General features: G+C 35.5%; 1 protein-coding gene across 5 annotated transcripts in view; it reads right to left on the reverse strand.

Annotated features, from left to right (window-relative positions):
* Positions 1-18,639, reverse strand: part of GOLGB1 (golgin B1) — a 77,222-nt gene that overhangs the window by 44,378 nt on the left and 14,205 nt on the right. For 2 of the 5 annotated variants that reach the window (XM_033088828.1, XM_033088837.1), the window contains exons 2-10: positions 15,815-15,909; positions 14,858-15,010; positions 14,500-14,652; positions 12,106-12,234; positions 7,987-8,112; positions 5,527-5,649; positions 4,298-4,411; positions 2,477-2,879; positions 1,348-1,463 (exon numbers count right to left, since the gene is read on the reverse strand). In XM_033088828.1, coding sequence (XP_032944719.1) covers positions 1,348-1,463; positions 2,477-2,879; positions 4,298-4,411; positions 5,527-5,649; positions 7,987-8,112; positions 12,106-12,234; positions 14,500-14,652; positions 14,858-15,010; positions 15,815-15,907 — 1,410 coding nt within the window. In that variant the 5' untranslated portion in view covers positions 15,908-15,909. The remainder of the gene's footprint in view (positions 1-1,347; positions 1,464-2,476; positions 2,880-4,297; positions 4,412-5,526; positions 5,650-7,986; positions 8,113-12,105; positions 12,235-14,499; positions 14,653-14,857; positions 15,011-15,814; positions 15,910-18,639) is intronic. The other 3 variants (XM_033088855.1, XM_033088846.1, XM_033088862.1) reach the window with 3 other exon arrangements.

The raw sequence follows: 18,639 nt of genomic DNA on the forward strand, positions 1-18,639 counted from the left end.
GGAATACTCAGTAATATAAAAGAATTATGATATATGCAACAATATGGATCAATCTCAAAATATGCTGAGTGAAAGAAGCTTTACACAAAAGAGCAAACATGTATGATTACATTTATAGGATGTGAAACAGGCAAAATTAATCGACAGTGAAAAACTTGAATACTAGTCATCTCTAGAGGGGAAGAATAGAGTTGAGTGCAAAAGGGTATGAAGATACTTTGTGGGGTGATGCTGGTAATATATCTTGATGAGTATTTGGGTAAAACTAATGAATTTGATAAAACTCAATGAATTATCCGATTAACATTTGTTCATTTCATGTTTTGTAAATTTTACCTCAAAAGAACTATAAACAAATATTAAAACCCAGCCAATGATACACTTGTTGAAATACTTAGAGAGAAAAGTACTGGTGTCTACAACTTACTACAAAATGTGTAAAAAATTGAGATGAATTGATGGATGGATAAAAGGATATTTGATAAAGCAAATATAGTAAAATGCTAATGACAGAATCTAAATGGTGTGTATACAGGTGTTCACTATAAAATTCTTTCAATTTTTTTGCATTGTTGAAAATGTCTTAAAAAATGGGAGGAAAACGTTGAGAATGGGAGAAGAGAAGAGCCTGGAAAGCCTAGATGCTATAAACCAGGAAGAAAACATTTTTATCAGTGCACAGTACTGCCCAGGAAATGTGGGATTCTGCTGGCCAATATACTTGTCAGTTTGGGAAGGTATTATCTTATAATGGAGATGAATGACTCCAGTTATCCCATTTTGACACTAGCTAAATTAAGATCATCAAACTAACTTCTCTTGTTCTGATATTCATGTTCAATCAGCAACCTTCTGGAGATTCTTATAGAAGGAAGAGACACTATACTGGCCAATCAATAGCCACTTGGCAACTAAATTTTTTACCGTTAATTAATCAATGGGAGCATTATGATTTCTATAATAAACTTACAAGTTTGGCTAGGCTGAGTTGTATACATTAAACCTTATCAAATCTCAGTCTACCAAAAAGAACACTGACTTCTCAACTGAGAAAACTGATTATAAGATTTAAAAAAAAAAGATTCATGTCCAATACAGATTATAAAACCTTAGAATCAGAAAGGCTCTTGAGATCATGGTGCTTGTTAGCTATTAATAATTTTTTCTCATGATTCCTTGTTGAGAAACTACATTAATGTCTTTCATGATTCCTTTCAAAAAAGCACTTCATCAGGCATAAAAGACAGAAGGCTTACATTGCTTTCTGGAATAAATTGTTAATAGAACACTCAAGTATAAATACAGCAAAGACAAACAGATCATATTCATAAGTGTACATTTAATTACCTGCACACTTTCATTAGAAACATCCGGGAAAGAAGTCTGTGATGCTGTTTCATCTTTTTGCAGGATTGGTTTATTTAGCAATTGGTTAATTTCTTTGGATTTTTGCTGGAGTTGATCTAAGGAAAAGAAAATAAGTAAATAGAAATGATCTCTGCCTCAAGTCTGAAACTTAGTGAGCTATAGCAAGCTATACACCGTATGCTGTTTACTCTAGTTTCATTATCTTAATTAAAATTATGATGCCAATGACAACATATTGTTAACCGTTTAAATGCTCTCAAGGACCAAAGGGCATCTCAGTAAGCCACTTACTTCAAAGGTAAAATAAAACAGGCTTGGGCATTTTTTAAAAAATCATTTTTCCTTTCCCCCTTGAAAATACCTTTAGCGTTTTTTTCCCTTCACTCTTCACATACAGTATTATGAATCCCATTGAGATTCTATAGGACGGTTTAAGAACATGGTCCTTTAAGAACACTGTTCCCTTGGAATGCCCCTCCAGGCTTTCTGGTTAACGTTCAGGTGTTCAATACAGATCTTCAACTTAATCTTTCCAAAATCTTTCCTTTAGATATAAGCCAATCTACTAGAATTAAACTAAATTAGAGGCATGTATTGCTTCAATAATAACACATTTTGTAAAAAAGTAAGGTTTCTTTAAACCTTCGTAAACGATAAAAGTTTTCATTAAAAAGAAATTTTCAATTTTAAGAAACGCATTCCGATCCATCTTTAGAAGGAAGGATGATGCTATGCAATTCAGTCTCCCTAACTGTGCACCTAGATCTGGCCTGAGTTTTCCACCAATTAATTCAACTCCTATTCATTACTGTCACTGAACCCCTCAGACCACAGTCATGTCTCACACAGCATTCTTTTAAATATTTGACACATCATTATCAATGGTTTTCAGAACTGTAATGATAATTATAGTAATAAGCAAGATTATAACTTCAGTCAGAGACAGGAGAAATGCAACAAAGAGTTCAAAAGAGATGCCTTTCTTAATCCTTCTTTTGAGTCAACTGGTTTGAGCAAACGATGCCATTAATAGATCTCTGAAATTCTGAAAAAGCAGCACTTAGGTGCTGGATAAGTGGGCTTCAAAAGCAATCAAACACTGACTGACCTTCCAGCTGCTGAATCGTCTGGGCTGAATGAACGGCCTGTTCGCTCTTATCTTGGAGAAGCTTTGAATTTTCATCCTTTAGAGCATCACAGGCAGAGTGCAGTTCTTGCTCAGTCTTTTGAAGACTCAAAATGTGAGAGGTCTTCTCTTCCATTTCCGTTTTGTGCTTCTGCTCTAAAGCACTGTATTGGGACTGTAGTTCAGCCTGAGCTTGACCTGCTTGCTCCAGCTGGCCCAGTAGATGATGCATTTCTTCCTGCAGGTTATGGAAGGATAATTTTCTCTCTGCCACTTCAAGTTCCATCTTTTCCATCAGAATCTTGGACTCCTGTCTTTCTGTTTCCACAGTGTTCCTTAAAGTGTTATGCTCAGCTTCCATCTGCTGTAACTGTTGAGAGAGAATCTAAGAAAAAAAAAGACAAAGCCTCATGAACCATAAATTCATTCTTTTATTTCAATAAGCATAGTGAAGTGCCTCTTCTAGGTGAAGCATGGTGTTAAGACACTCAGGACGAGACCTACAATTGCATAAGACCCTCTATTTTTGCTTGATACTTTTGACAGTCTGTATTCATATATATTTATTTGTGTCATTATCTTTGAACATCTCTCTTTCCCAATACAAAATAAATTCAATAAGAAAAGGGACTGTGTCTGTTTTATCATCATTACTTTCCAGCACGTAGTACAGTATATGGTATCTTGAGTACCTGGTACTCGATAAATAATGGAATGAATGAATGAATCCAGTCCCTGCCCTCAAGGAACTCAGAGTTCAGTGGGAGAGTCACACTTAAACAGATCATTATAATGTAAAATGATAGAGGCCATGAAAGTGATACTTATAAGATATTAAAAAGAGCACAGAAGAAGGGAAATTTATCACAACTCACACATATGTACCTATCTATATAGGACCTATGTAGTAAGTGGCACAACTGGGATTTGAACCTGACGATCTGATGAGAGCCAGAGAGGGGCCTCAGAGATAGGGTATGGGTGTTGTTAGGATTGGAGACATGGGAATATGTTTCTATGCAAGAGAGAAAGTGTTTCTCCAAGAGAGTTGAAAATTAGGAAGGAGTTTCTCCAGCAGCAAGCTGCACTCTGGTGAACAAGCAGAGAATGTGAACTGTAGCACCAATTCCATATTATGATTTGGCTTTTTGGATGTGATAGGGCAGGTAAAAGAGTAGTCCAAATGGTCAAACACAGGTCTGTACCAGACCGGGAAAGGAGAGAAGCCAAAAAATGGAACTAAAAATACTAGAAGAACAAAGTGAAAGGATAAAGGAACTCACTGAGAATAAAGGTCAGGTCAGTGTAAGAAAGGGAATGACATGAAGGGTTACAGTCAGGGAATGGGATACAGAGTTCAAGATTTTAGAACACCAGCATCCTTGATCACCTTTAGATTCAAGAGAATATTGCATGATGGGATTATTTCAATCCAACAGAAAGTCAACCAACAAAAACAAGGAAAGAAGGGACAGTACATAAAGCACAGGACCATTCAAGACAGAGGGGAAAAACCAATAGAAAAGAAACTCACTAGAGGGAACTATGACAATTCTAGAGAAACTAGGATGACTTGAGGACCTTAGCCTAAAATCACAAAGGAAAAGAGCAACAAAAACAGACTGGGATCTGTTTTGCTCATCGCTGTATCATTACCACTTAAGCACAGGGAATATGTTGAAAGAATGAATAAATGGCATCAATTCTCTGTAGACTTATAATAGGATGTTCTAGCTGCTGCCTGGCAAAGTACCGTAGAAATGAATACTCCCAAGGCAGGCGGCAAAGATCACAGGGAAGTACCTGGTTTCTCTGTTCGGCAGCAGTCAGCTCCTGTTGCAGCAAGTCCACGACCTGAGCCCGGCCCAGCAAGGCTTCTTCATGCTCTTCAAGCTTCCTCTGCAGCACCCTCAATTTCTGAGAAGAAAACGTTTTAGATATAATGTCCTAACAAATGGGCACCATTATCTGCTTACCTTTCAAACTGCCATGGAGATGTGTGCATTTAAGATTTTGGATGTGGAAGATGACAGATTAAAGAGTGGGACACCAGCATGCCATGCTCCCCATCCAGCAGCAAGAAAGAATCTCCAAAAATGTCTCCTGCAGAGCACTGACAACCACCAAACTGAGACACAGGAAGTCTCTGAATTAGGGAGCCTTTTTAGTAAGAAATGACACATTGACTCTGCAAGTTATACAATGTCCTATACCTACATACATAGGTACAAGTATATCTCACTCACCAGAGGACATTCTCTGCAGGCAAGAACCATTGCTCTTCTTGTGTCATGCACGTGACATGCACTCGATAAACATTTGTTGAATGAATAAATCAATGACACGTGCACATCAATATTCTACTTTAAAAAGTGCTGTATTCTGAATGTAACCTTATTTAGCGGTATATTCTGAAGGACTACTTAGAACTTCGAAGTTTTTACTCAAAACAATTAGATGGATCAATCATGAAATACCACTGGCGTGCCTTTAAGTACCACACTGCACTACACACTAAGTAGAAACAAATACCTTTGTTAGTACGTAGATGATAAGCTCAAAAACAGTGAAGCCAATTTTCAAGATATACTCAACAAATTTTTTAAAAAAGAATTATTGATTTAATAAAAGACTTTATGACTTCAAAATCACTCCTTCTCATCTTTAATCTTTCGAAAGTTTAAAACTGGCTTCATTGATTTGAAGCTTTGGATCAGGTTTTTAATGAACAAAGTAGCTATGATCAGCAAACCAAAGAGAAGCCAATTTCTGACTACCACATACATACATTTGCCAATTAAACCCAGCTTTTGAGTACCAACAACCTGGTTAAAGGGGTAAGAGACAAGGTAAGGACATGAACAAATAAAAAATTAATATGCAACAGGAAACAAGTCCACCAAAAAGAAGCCAATTAAAGAGCACGCTAAGACCATGTGAAGAGCAGTGGGTAAAGGTAGAAAAGTGGCTGTGACAATTTAATTAAATGTTAAACAAAATGATAGTCATTCTACTAAGTTTTAGCAACACACCTGTTGCATCTCTGTTTCCACATCTGCCTGGGTTACTAACTGAAGAAGCTCATCTTCATGAAGACGAACTTGTGTTTCAAAGCGGGCATCTTTCTCTCGGACCACCTGCTGCATGGAACTCAACTAAAGACACACACCAGAGAAACTATACAAGTTACACTCCCCGAATATCACACAAACAAAACTCAAAGACTATTCTCCAAAAAGATAGACACTGAGAACTGACAGACAATAGGCTTTTTAAATTAAATTTTGAATGTCAAGGATGAGAATGTTAGAAGAGAGACAGGCCAGACAGTAACTTCCAAATGTGACAGAAAGCCTATTATCAAATTCAGAAGTCAGCCTAAATATAAATTTTGATTGAAAATTATATTTGCACGGTTACTAGAAATGTTTAAATATACAATCAGTACATATCGTGATTCCCTGAAAATAAGACCTACCTTGAAAATAAGCCCCAGTTAAGATCTCCGCCAGACGGATGCATTTAGTACATTATGACAATGCTCAAGAAGACGATATGTGTATATTTGAATAAATGTAGATTGTTGTATATGAAAAAATAAGACATCCCCTGAAAATAAGCCCTCATGGAGCAAAAATTAATATAAGACCCGGTCTTATTTTCAGGGAAACATGGTATATTTTTAAAGTTCTAAGGAGATTAGAATATTTAAATATATGAAGTGAAGTCAGATTTCCGTTAAGCCCTAGACACTTCTTTCAATTTCATGGTTAAAAACTTTCAATGAACTTCTCATGCCCTATAGGCCAAACTTCAAACTAATGGATCTCTTATTCAACATTCTCTGCAAGTGGAAATATAAATCTTTCTTTCTAGACTTATTTTCAAAGAATTGCTTCTACCAAAGAACATGGTATACTTCCCACCCCATACCACCTTCCCAGACAGCTATGTTCAGCTGTCATTATTTGAAGGATTTTAGAACACCCTCATTTGTAACCAGCTCTTAACAGGATGAAATGGAAATGATTTGAGTGACTGTGAGCTGCTCAGCATCAGCACTGTTGCTTTGTTTTGATATTTTGTATGTGTGTGCTTGTTTATTCATTTCCTTAAGATCTCTGGTAAAGCATGACTACCAGCTCTTAGGAATCCCATTTTGCACTGGACCTTAACTATTGCTGATTTCTCAATTTATGACGCCTTGAATTAACCTTGGCTTTCCTCCTCGGTAGGACAAAAATCTCAAAAATTTTTGGTTATCTGAATTCTGACATCACTAAGAACTTGTAATCCTGTTTCAAGTATACAGGCACTGGAGTCCTTCATTAGTCAAACACATATATACATCCTTTCACATAAATGTACCATGTTCTTTTTCCTCTTTGAGACTCTGCTCACATCCTTCTCCACAAATAGAATACTTTCCCTCACCTTGTCTAGAATATTATCTATCCATCACAGTTTTGCCTAAACTCTAATTTTTCCATGTAATCTTCCATGGTTGTCACATTCACAGTAACTTCTTTCACTTCTCAAAATACTTTGTTTGCTGTGCACTTATTCTGAATGGCTTATATTATGATGGATCTGTTAAAACATTTAAATATCTTGGTTTTCCATGTTTTAAGCCACTCTTGGATAAATTCATATTTTGTATTTCTCTATCCTGCATTGTATATAGTGCTTGTACATTAAAAAAACACAATAAAAGCTAATAGATAAAAGTAAGGATTTCAGGACATACAATTTTAACTGTAAAGACAGCTGCAGAACATCCACAGATAGAAGGCACCAGTAACACTGTAAGTTATCAATAAAGTAAACACCTGATGGGTAAGATTAGCTATTGTGCAAAGACACTTCAGGGAAAAAAAGTGTTTCATGAGTGAAAAACATTCCCAAAGGAAAAATATGGGGGTGGGTGGTTAAACTGGAAATCTAGAAAAATAGTCAGAAAGGAAGAGTTACACCAGTCCAAACAGTCTGGTCCTGGTAGCAGGAAAAAAATATGAAGAATGTCACATAGTGGTGCCATTTAACATTGAATTAAATAACCTATTCCACTTTCTCATTACATACTAAGTAATCTACTGATTATAATGTAACTTCCTATAAAGATTTTATTATAGGGAAAGAATGGACCTAATCATTTGTATTTCTTTTAATTTACCTATCAGTCTCTTTTGAACTAGCATGAGTCCATTCCTAAGAGACTGAATCTCTGTTTGCTAAGTAAAATCAAATTTCTGGGCCTGCAGAACTAAGAAACAGTCATCAATTAGGATATGGCCAATTTATCAAGGTAAATAACACTTCTAATTTCTTCTACTACCAAACCCTTTTAATGTCTATTGTAACATTCTAGCTACTATACTTTCATCTACTAAGGTTTTAAAAAGTGACTTTCCTAATTGACTTATATGTAATAATAACCCATTAGACTTTTGTGATTTTTTATTCTAATGATTATGAGGTACCTTGCACCCTACCTGAGCAGCTTGCTCTGCCTGTGTCTGGCTGAGCTGGGCTTGCAAAGAGCTAATGAGTTCCTCCTTCTCTTGGAGCTGTTGCTTCATCATTGAAAATTCTTCTGTCTCTGTCGAACTCTTATCAAACTGAAGACACAGAAGGAAAAAAAAATTATTAATCAAAAGAATTAGCACTCTATTCTTTCACTTTCCTTTCTCGTTTGACCTAATAACTACCAATATCCTTCTACATTCCACTTAACACAAAAGGGAATTGCATGCATTGCAGTTTTAAAACAATAATTATCAAACTATTTTTCAGAGGAAGACAGAAATAATAGCAGCTGTTCTTTAATGTTTCTCACATAGAGACAGTACAACTACACAGCAAAACCAAACCCATGGACAATATTTACAGTATTAGGAAGGTAGTCCCCAACCCTAAAAATACAAGCAGATAGGGACAACCCACCAAAAAGCACAAGACCTGCAATGGTATTAGAGTCTGTGTCAGAGGAAACAACAGAGCAGTATCTGTTGGCCTTGAGAACAGGAAAACCCCAAAATAGCCAATAAGCACTTACTGGAAAGCACAGTTGCCCAATCTTAGAAGAGCAGCTTAAATTGGCAGGACTTTCCCATTCTCCAATATTGGGTAAATGCAAGGGTCACCAGTAACAAGGAATAAAAGCCTAAAACAATCTAGCCCCTCTGAACTTTCAAAACCGACTTAGCAGGGCTGCCTTCCTAGATATGGACCTGCACTAAGGAATGTCTAGGAATGAAATAAAAATTAAGCAGAATAGGGATAACCAAAACAGAAGAAAAAGAACGTCTATACATGTGCCATTTAACTCATTATCTACTAGCCACATGTGGCTACAGAGGGTTTGAAATATGCCTAATGCTAATAAGGAGTTTAATAAACATTATTTAATTCTAATTAATTTATGTTTAAAAACTGAAGAAACACAATTTTTTTTCCATTAAATACAACAATGTTTTGGTATGGCTACATTTCACGTTATTGCATCATGTAAGATACTACTGAATTCTCTTGTAAGTAACAAGTGTGCATGAGGTTCCTAGTATTATAATAAACACATCACCTATCTAGTCAGTGTCAATGGATTCATTCAGTTTGAATGATACTTTTTTCTACACATTTATGTCTAGTAACATTGTAACAATGTGTTTATTCTAATGCTCTATGCAGACAGGATGAGTAACAGTTAATACCTATGTAAATCATAACTGGTAATTAAATTGACATATAAATACTTTAAAATTGAATTCTTTTTTAGTTCAAAATAAATCTAGACACATTTTTAAGTTGCAAATGAAGGCATAGTGCTGATGCATAGTTCATTTCATTTTATTTCTTAGTATTCCATTCTATGGATATACCATAGTTTGTTTAAGTATTCATCTGTCAATAGACATGAGTTGTTTCAAGTTTTTGCTTATTACAAGTAAAGATGCTATCTATGAACATTTTACACAAGTCTTTGTATGAACATATGTTTTCATTTCTCACAGATGTAACTTTGGAGTTGATATGCTTTTCAAATGCAAATTGTTCTCCTAAAATAATGAAACAGTTTCTCAATGTAGATGCAAATATTAAAGGAAAATGATGTTTTACCCCTCAGTTCAGTTACTGGAAAGCTTTTAGGTATGTTGGGAATAACATGATTAAATGAATCTATTTTCTCAACTGGAAATTTTATGAAATCTAAACACAGGTGAATTATTTGCAATGAAAACACAGCATCCAAATTGATACATAATATAAAATCTATATCAAGTTTCAGACTTAAAAAAGTGCAGAAAAAAGTGTAAAATAATACACAATGATTTTTTTTCCTTTCCATCTTTGAGTTTCATTACAAAGAAAGCTCCATCCAGTGATTTAGCCTTAACATCCAGGAAAGGAGGTGGGATCCACAGAGCTAATGCAAGGGAAACCAAGTGTATGTGACTTAACACAAATTTCAAACTTGTATCATATACTTTTACATATATAGGCTTACCACACCTTCTGTTTAAGTCAGTTGCTTGAAAAATCCCCAGAAAATATTAAAGTGGGGATTATGAAGGATAAGGATCCTTTGCTGTAAGCAAAGACAGAGTTGGGTTTCCAGAAACTGGGCTTTAAGAGCCCTACATGGGTCTCCAAGAGAGTATATGGTCACAGGGAGAGTGTTTCAAATAGGGTTTTGAAAACATCAGCAAGAGTTGTAAGCAGAATAACTAGTATATAGCAGATGATCATTAAATAGTAGTTGAATGACTGAAAGAATTATTAAAAATATAGTAAGGTTGACGACACATGCCACAATTCAAAGTTGCAAAAAAGGGTAATTATTTTCTACAAGGAATCATCTTGCTTTTGAGTCCACTCAACAGAAACAACATCTGTCTTCAACTTATCAATGAACATAACTCAGTCTCTTTCAGTTTTAGCCAATGCTTCTCAGGTATTATATCAGTTCCCTCAGGATCTAATGTCAATAACTTACATCTTTTTTCTCTCTTCTGAGGCTTTCTAAGTTCTTGCAGATTTGAGGCAGAGATGTTTTGCTATTTACATGCTCTGGTCTAGCTTGTCCCAACTGGCTGGGCAGCCTGCTGCACTGAGGTTGACCCCACCTGCTTCCAACTTGAACCCACTTTTGAAATGGGCTCCAGTCACACAGTGCCCATATTCTGCAGCCTCCTTGTCCTGACGCCATGCTTCGTCCCATCCTCTTAGCATGTGTGCATCCCCCACATTGCTACGAGAAATTCTTGACTCCCTAGGTGACACACACATGCCATGGGAACCAGAGGTGCTAGCACAGGCTCATGTACCGAGACATCTCCTCCGGACACTTCCAATGAACCACAGCTGGCTGCTCTACATACTGAATATAGTGACTGTCTGACTTCTCTAAAGGGGCTGCAGTTTCCCCAGGCTATGCCCTGAGAAACAATATGCCCCCTTGCTCCAGGATTCCCCAAATCTCTCTGGCCCTCCTTACCCTTTGCCTACTTCCCCAAAATTTGATTGTGGGCTGGGAAAAATTATTCTTTATAGTAATACTGAAAGTGTAATATTTTGAAAGTGTAATATAGGACTAAATGAAATATACTATTTAAATTAATTTCATGTGTTTCTCCTTTACCTTCTGTAATGTAGTTATTAAAAAATTTTAAATTATACATGTGACTTACATTATATTACTATTGGACAATACTGGCATAGACCGAAGTGAAGGGTATGGGGAAGAAAGCCAGGAAATCTTAGAAACCCAGCTGCCATATCTTTAAACACAACACAAAAACCAACAGAAGAAAGAGGTCTGTTAAGTCAGAAAAGCTTTCCTGAACCAAGCCTCATTTCAAAAGGAGAGGAAAATTAATTAAAAAAACAACAACTAAGGTATAGAATAAGAATACTATACTTACAGGTGATAAAAGCATACCAGAGGTATGCTCAAAAAACAAATCAAAATTATAATCTACTTCAAAGTGTGTTAAAAAATTAAGAAAATTATACAAGACATGAAAGAACAATATAAATCAAAATTGGAAAAACTCAGAAATGAGGTAGCAGAACTCAGGAACAATTTGATGTACAAGGAAATATTTTGGAAAAGAAGACAAAACAAGAAGGAACACAAAAGTAAAAAAAAACAAAAAAAAAAAAACCACCAAATAGAACGCCTTAAGTGAAATAAAAAAAAGAAGAAACTTTTAAAAAATGAGATAAAAAGGAATTTAATGTGACAAATATTAAAGATAAATCAAAGATGGAACATATGGATAAAAGAAGTCCCTAAGAAAGAAAACAGACAAAAATACTACAAGCTACATAATTCAAGGAAATTCTTGTGAAATAAAAATATGTGAAACTATATATTGAAAGAGCATAATGGGTATCTACAAACATCAACCAAGAATGACAAACACCAATGCATAGTCTAGTAAAATTACTAGACTTAGGAAAGAAGGAATGGAAGGAAGAGTGGGTAAGAAAGGGAAGAAGGAAAGAAGAAAGGAAACTGATAGAGGCATCTAAAAACTGTATTTGTCATACAATAATCCAATGGTCTTTAGTGATTTGCTAACTTCCTGAGAGGTGACATACACCCCTACCTGTGTAGCTTGCTCTGCCTGTGCCTGGGTAAGTTGGGCTTGCAGACTGCTAATTAGTTCCTCCTTCTCCTGGAGTTTATGTTTTATCTTTTCTACTTCTACTTCTTCCTCTGTAGAACTCTTGTCATGCTGAAAATGCAGGAGATAAAGTCATTTATTTAAAAGAATTACAGTGAATATGCATTTGATATTTTGCTCTAATTTGCCCTATACAACCACTTGATTATAGTTTTATCGAACTGATGGGAGCAAGAAATAACAACTGACCTAACAACAAGGAAGAAATCTTAGGGTTTTCCAGTTTCAGTAGGGCCAAGTAGCTCCTATCACACTCATCCTTGATCAGATCACAGCTATGAACTCTGGATAAGAAATAAAAACAGCTATCTGAAAATGAGGAGAGCAACCAAAAGCAGGATGATACTGGAGGGGAGTTGATCCTTGGAAGAAATGGCACCAAGTTTCCCATTGTTATAGTTTTTGGTCTGAGGGTAAAACCAGTCAGAACCATGCCAGCACTCAAACTTAGAAAACTCATAGTCTCACTGCCTTGAAGAACCAGAGGCCATAACTGCTAACTGAGGGGCAAAACATTATAAAAGAACCTGTCAGAGGAAATCCAAATCTTTCAACAGTCTGTTTTTTTCCCAAAAGCTCTTCCTTATACTGAATCAGATTCTGCCTCCCTATTGAGTTCACAACCCTTGCCCCCAAACAAACCGTATCTGCTTATTGGAACTTTAGAATAATTTTACACTTTCTTCCACATAGTAGTTGGTCAAGCAGCTGAAGATTGCCATCATTTCTTCAATGATATTTTCTACAGAATATCTAACTCTTTAATGGGTGTACAGAATAGTTAAAGGACTGCTGTGACTGACTGCTGGAACTTAGAAATCATTTAATCCAACGCTTTCATTTAACAGAGGAAGGAAATGACACTGTAAAATGTTGATTTGTTCACGGTCTCAGGACTTAAAAAAAAAAAAAGGCAAGGTATAAAATGGATAATTTAAAAATCTAACAACATAGCAGAGGGAAAGTTAGAAGAAACAAAGCAACACGAGGTGAGAGAAGCTGGTGCTACCACAACCAGGTGAAGAAAGAATTACCAGAGGAGAAACAAAAAAAGTAAGAAAAATATAATCAAATTTAGATGTAAAATAAGGTGAAATTATTTCAGAAGAATGACAGAAGTTTCTAAAATAACCTTTGAGAAATAAAATAAGACTATCGATGCAGAAAAGTAATGTTTTCAGAGCATTAGACCCAGAAAGGAAAGACTAACCAGGGTACTAGTGAGCTAACTAGTGACCCCTAGAAAATCGATTAAAACCTCATTTCCCAAAAACTAAAAGTATTGAGAATAAGAACACCAGTGGGTCAAGGGTAAAATAAGGTGCAATTAAAGAAATAAAACTACAATTTTATATATATATATAGTTACAAGAAGTGGAGTACAGCATTAGGAATAGAGACAGTGGAAATGTAATGGCTATGTGCGATGTCAGAGGGGTAGTAGATGGGGGCAGAGGGGTTGTCACTGTGTGAGGGATATAAATGATAAATGTCTATTACATTGTTTTGTACACCTGAAACTAATAAAAAAATAAATATTGTCACGTGAAAAAAAAAAAGAAAAATACTTCTTATGCAGCGTGTGAAGTCTAAGCCTGCTGTAGTGTGCACATGTGATATACCAGCCTCCATATATTCTATACCAGATTCTCCAATGCTGTTCTCTTAATGGCTGGCTGAATGTGAATATTTGGGTTTGAACCATAGGAAAGATAAGAAGGATGAATACTGGAACAATGCTCTATTCCTCAAAAGGCACCGCGTGCCTTACTCCTCTCTATCTCCAACCTCTAACCGTTTTATTGGTAGTGCTCATAAACCTAGAGAGCACATCTTACAGGGAGGTCAAGGTAATCTAACTGATTCAGCCTACAGTGCATGAAAATTTAATCCACTACTACTACTCATGTGGTCACATGAGGACACAGAATATTCTATATCAAGTAACTGAATTAAGATTTCAGAGCTGGAAGAAAGCTAGAGACCATCTAGTTGAATCTTCTAACCAATGATGAAATTCCTTGGAAAGGTATGTGCCTCTCCTATCTAAATGCCTTGTTTCAGTACTGACTTCTTCCCACTAGCCTTTTTAATTCTCTGAATGTCTGAGTCACAACTGGCATTTCATTTCCACGTTCCCTGTTGGCCTTTTATTCTCCCTGTGGCCCACAGACCAGCTTCTTACTGCAAGTTCAGTAAGAAAGGACAGCATTTAGTGCTGTATTACTTCAGCTTCATAAATGTTTGTGATTAGTAAATATCTATATTGGAAGACTCTTGCACTCAGAAAACATGCATTATACCCAGTCACCACACCTTGGAGAGTTGCTCCTCTGACTGAGGTTCCACAGGCAAAGCAGTCCCTCCTTGTGCCTTCATTTCTTCTATGTGTTTATTCAGAGAAGTTAATTTGGCCTTAGCATGAAGTTTTAGTTTTTTTATTTTGTTATCGGCAGCCTGTCTTTCTTCCTGTCAGAGAACAATGATGATAAATACATAAATGTTTACTCATCACTAATCTGGAACATAACAAGTTATTCTCAGTAGGCATCATCTTACGGTATTAGGGAAATAAGAATCAGATTCTCTAGTATCTAAGTGAAGAGAAAAAATCTAAGTGAATTTTATGTCTCTCTTTAATCAAATACTCGGCAAGAAAAGATAAAAACGGTACCTGTAGAACTTCATCCTTCTGCTTCAGTTCAATATCCTTCTGTCGAATGATTTCTTTTAGCTCCACCACCAACTGCTCTGCATAAGCCAGGCGCTCCAAAACATCCTCTTGTGTTTTATCATTAAATTCCATGTCAGACTCTTGGGGTAATTCCTAGTATTGAGACAAAAAGTTGCCAATGCACCAGAGAAAAGGTATTTGCTTCCAGACAGGAGTTCCTTCCTTTCAACTTTATCTTATCCCAACTCATATCCTTACTCAGGAAATCTTTCCAACTCTGATCCAGTAATAATTATTACCATAGCCATTACAATAAGTATTTTGTAAATGTTAAGCATTGTACAAACATGATCTGATTTACAGTCTTATTATTCTAATTTTATCAAGGAGAAAAATAAAGGGAAGCAAAGATCACAAACCATTAAGTGGAAGAGCCCCAAACTTAAAATTTAAAATTGAGAGTAGATGAATAAAATTCTCCTAACCACTAGGCAGTACTGTTTGCCTTTTCAGAAAACTAAAGCGCTCCTTTTGATTCTTAATGTGGCCCTCAGAACATAAAATACAATCTATACGAGAAGCTGTGGGTGAATTTACAATCATGAACTGATACTCTCAAACTGGAAAGGTGCTCCAGTTCCACCATCTGTCCTTTACATTTTTCCTATGGAAACGGAATATATACCCAAAGAGGAGTTAAAACAGTCTAACACAAGGCTCAGGGGGACAAATCAGAAAGATCTTTTCAATCTCACCTACGACTGGATTTCTATCACTATGGCTCTTATGCTACAACCTTAGAGGGAAGGTTCATTTATAAAGTCTCAATATTTTTCTTAATCTTCTCTTTTACCTATCACAAGGGAGGCTGCTCACACCCCTCTATTTTAAATTCTTTTCCTCAGAGGAACACGGGACATAAGTCTCGTCAGTTTAATTCAGAACAGAACTACTCACAGGGTCTAAGGAAGCCCTCATATTCTGATCAGTATCATCTCCTGATAATTCATGCAAAACAACGTTTGCTAATCCTGATAATCGGCTCAGCATTTCTGCAGGAAAAGAAAACATAAAAATCAGTAAAATACAGGTCATAGGCTTTTCCTATATTAGTAACTGTATCATCTATAAGTGAAGTAAGAAAACTGTACAGGTGATACGAGTATATATTAGAAACACACTGTAGCATGATAATGTCTTTAAAAAGGCATTTGAGTATGTACAGTGTAGTCACACACTTTTCAGTAGCAATGGCACAGAGATTTTAATCACTATCACTAATATTTTTTAAACAAAACACAAATACTTAATTGTTTAGTGGGAAATAATGTACCTTACAAGTTATCTTTAATGCCTTTTCTTTCATCATACTTTCATTCACAAACATAAACTTCTAACTATTCCTTTCTCTGCCCGACTGCTATTCTCTCCTACTTTGTCAAATAAACCCCAAAATTTTCTTTTTGTGTGTGCCATCTTTCAGGAAGCTTTCCTGAAAAACAATGTTGTTTCATTAAAATTGAATTATAACCATTGTTCAAAATGTATAACATTAAATGCATATAGTACAAAAGAAGAAAGAAGGATTGAAATCAGCAACTTATGCTGCTTTTGTAAGATATTAGAAAAAGAAGAGCAAATTAAAACAGAGGGGGTGAGTAGAAGAGGGTAAAGGAGGTCAAATATATGGTGACAGAAGATTTGACTTTGGGTGGTGAATACATAATGCAATCAATATATAGATGATGTATTATACAATTGTACAACTTGAAACCTATATAATTTTATTAACCAATGTCACCCCAATAAATTCAATAAAAAATGTAAGCAGAAAAAAAGGAAATCAAGATTAGAGGAACAAATTAATAAAACTGAAAATAGAAAAGTAGAGAAAAATCAGAAAAACCGAAAGTTGGTTCTTTAAAATGATCGATAAAATTGATAAAGCTCCAGTCAAGCTGACCAAGAAAAAGAGAGAAGACAAAAATTATCAACATCAGAAATGAAAAAGGAGACATAACTATTGCTCTAACATACATTAAAAAGGAACTACAAATAAACCCTATGCCTAGAAATTCATTAACATAGATGAAATGGGCCAATTCCTTGAAAGATACAAGCTACAAAAATCACTCAAGAAATAGGCAACCTAAAAATATAGACACATACACCAACACATCCTTTATGTACGTATGTTTGTATTTCATTCATTCATTCATTCATTCATTCATATCAGTGTCTACTGTCATTCTATAAACTCCTCGAAAGTGAGAATATTAATGTTTTGATAGAAAAAATCAAAACAGAACTGGACTGTGCATAGCACTAGCATAAGTGATTATTCTAAATTTTAATGTTTTGTGAAAACAAAGTTATTTGGCTTTTAAACCCTTAGCAGGGAGAACTATAAAAAGCTGCTGTACAAAATAAGAACTTAAATAAAACTAGTCTCTCCTAGTTGTCTTCTACTCCGAGTAGTAATAGTGTTTAGGGCAGCTGTGATCCTTAATTAAGAAAGAAGTATTCAGTCCTTTGTTTCTGTAACAGGCTGTCTTCTTTCTTTTTTGTCAGCCCTCTAAAGGATATAAAGGTTTTTTGTTTCTTTTTTCTTTTTTTTTTAATTTATTGTTCCATTACAGTTGACATACAATATTATATTAGTTTCAGGTGTACAATATAGTGATTAGACATTTATAAACCTTATGAAGTGATCACCCTGCGAGTACCCATCTGGCATATAATATAAACACAGTTATTATATTATCGACTATACTCTCTATGCTGTACTTCACAAATCCCCGTGACTATTTTTATAACTGGCAATTTGTACTTCTTAATTCCTTTCATCCATCCCTCAAACCTCCCTCCAATCTGGTGGCCATCAATTCGTCCTCTGTATCTGTAAGTCTGTTTTTGCTTTGCTTTGTTTACTTGTTCTATATTTTTAGATTTCACATATAAGTGAAAATGTTTGTGACTCTCTGTCTGACTTATTTCACTTAGCATAATACCCTCTAGGTCCAGCCATGGTGTTCAAATGGCAAAATTTCATTCTTTCTTTATGACTGAGTAATTTTCCATTGTATATATGTGCCAAATCTTCTTTACCTGTTCGACTATCGATGAACACCTAGGTTGTTTCCGTATCTTGGCTATTGTAAAGAGCTGCAATCAACATAGGGGTACACACATCTTTTCAAATTAGTGTTTTGGATTTCTTCGCACAAATACCCAGAAGCGGGATCACTGGGTCACATGATAGTTCTATTTTTAATTTTTTGAGGAACCTCCATATTGTATAACAGGTTGTCTTGAATTACTTAACTAGCATACATCATTTGGAAAAGATGTGTGAAACAGGAAAGGAAAAAGAGAACCACTGCTAGGAGGGTAACATAGGACCATACGTAACTACATATATAACTATTGGAAGGGCAACAAAGGGTCATATATAAGTACATGGGACCATATATAACCACTCATTCAAGCTATGAGACTCATAACTACAATCAGTAAAAATCAGAACTCATCAGTACACTGACTTTCTTTTCAATGCTACAGTCAATTTTCTATAGTAACCATTAATGAAGGAAATGAACACCATAACTAAAGTCTTTATTAGGCACAGAGATTTGTACTCATCAAAGAAAGTCATAGTGGAACATAACATCAAACAGAATCACTTTATGTTCAGATTTTTCACATAACACTGAGAACAAGCAAAAAAAAAAATAATAACCAAGTAATGGGACTTCAAAAAGATACCACAGAAATACAAAGGA

Source organism: Rhinolophus ferrumequinum, chromosome 2 (genome assembly GCF_004115265.2).
Source record: "Rhinolophus ferrumequinum isolate MPI-CBG mRhiFer1 chromosome 2, mRhiFer1_v1.p, whole genome shotgun sequence".
NCBI classification, from domain to species: domain Eukaryota; kingdom Metazoa; phylum Chordata; class Mammalia; order Chiroptera; family Rhinolophidae; genus Rhinolophus; species Rhinolophus ferrumequinum.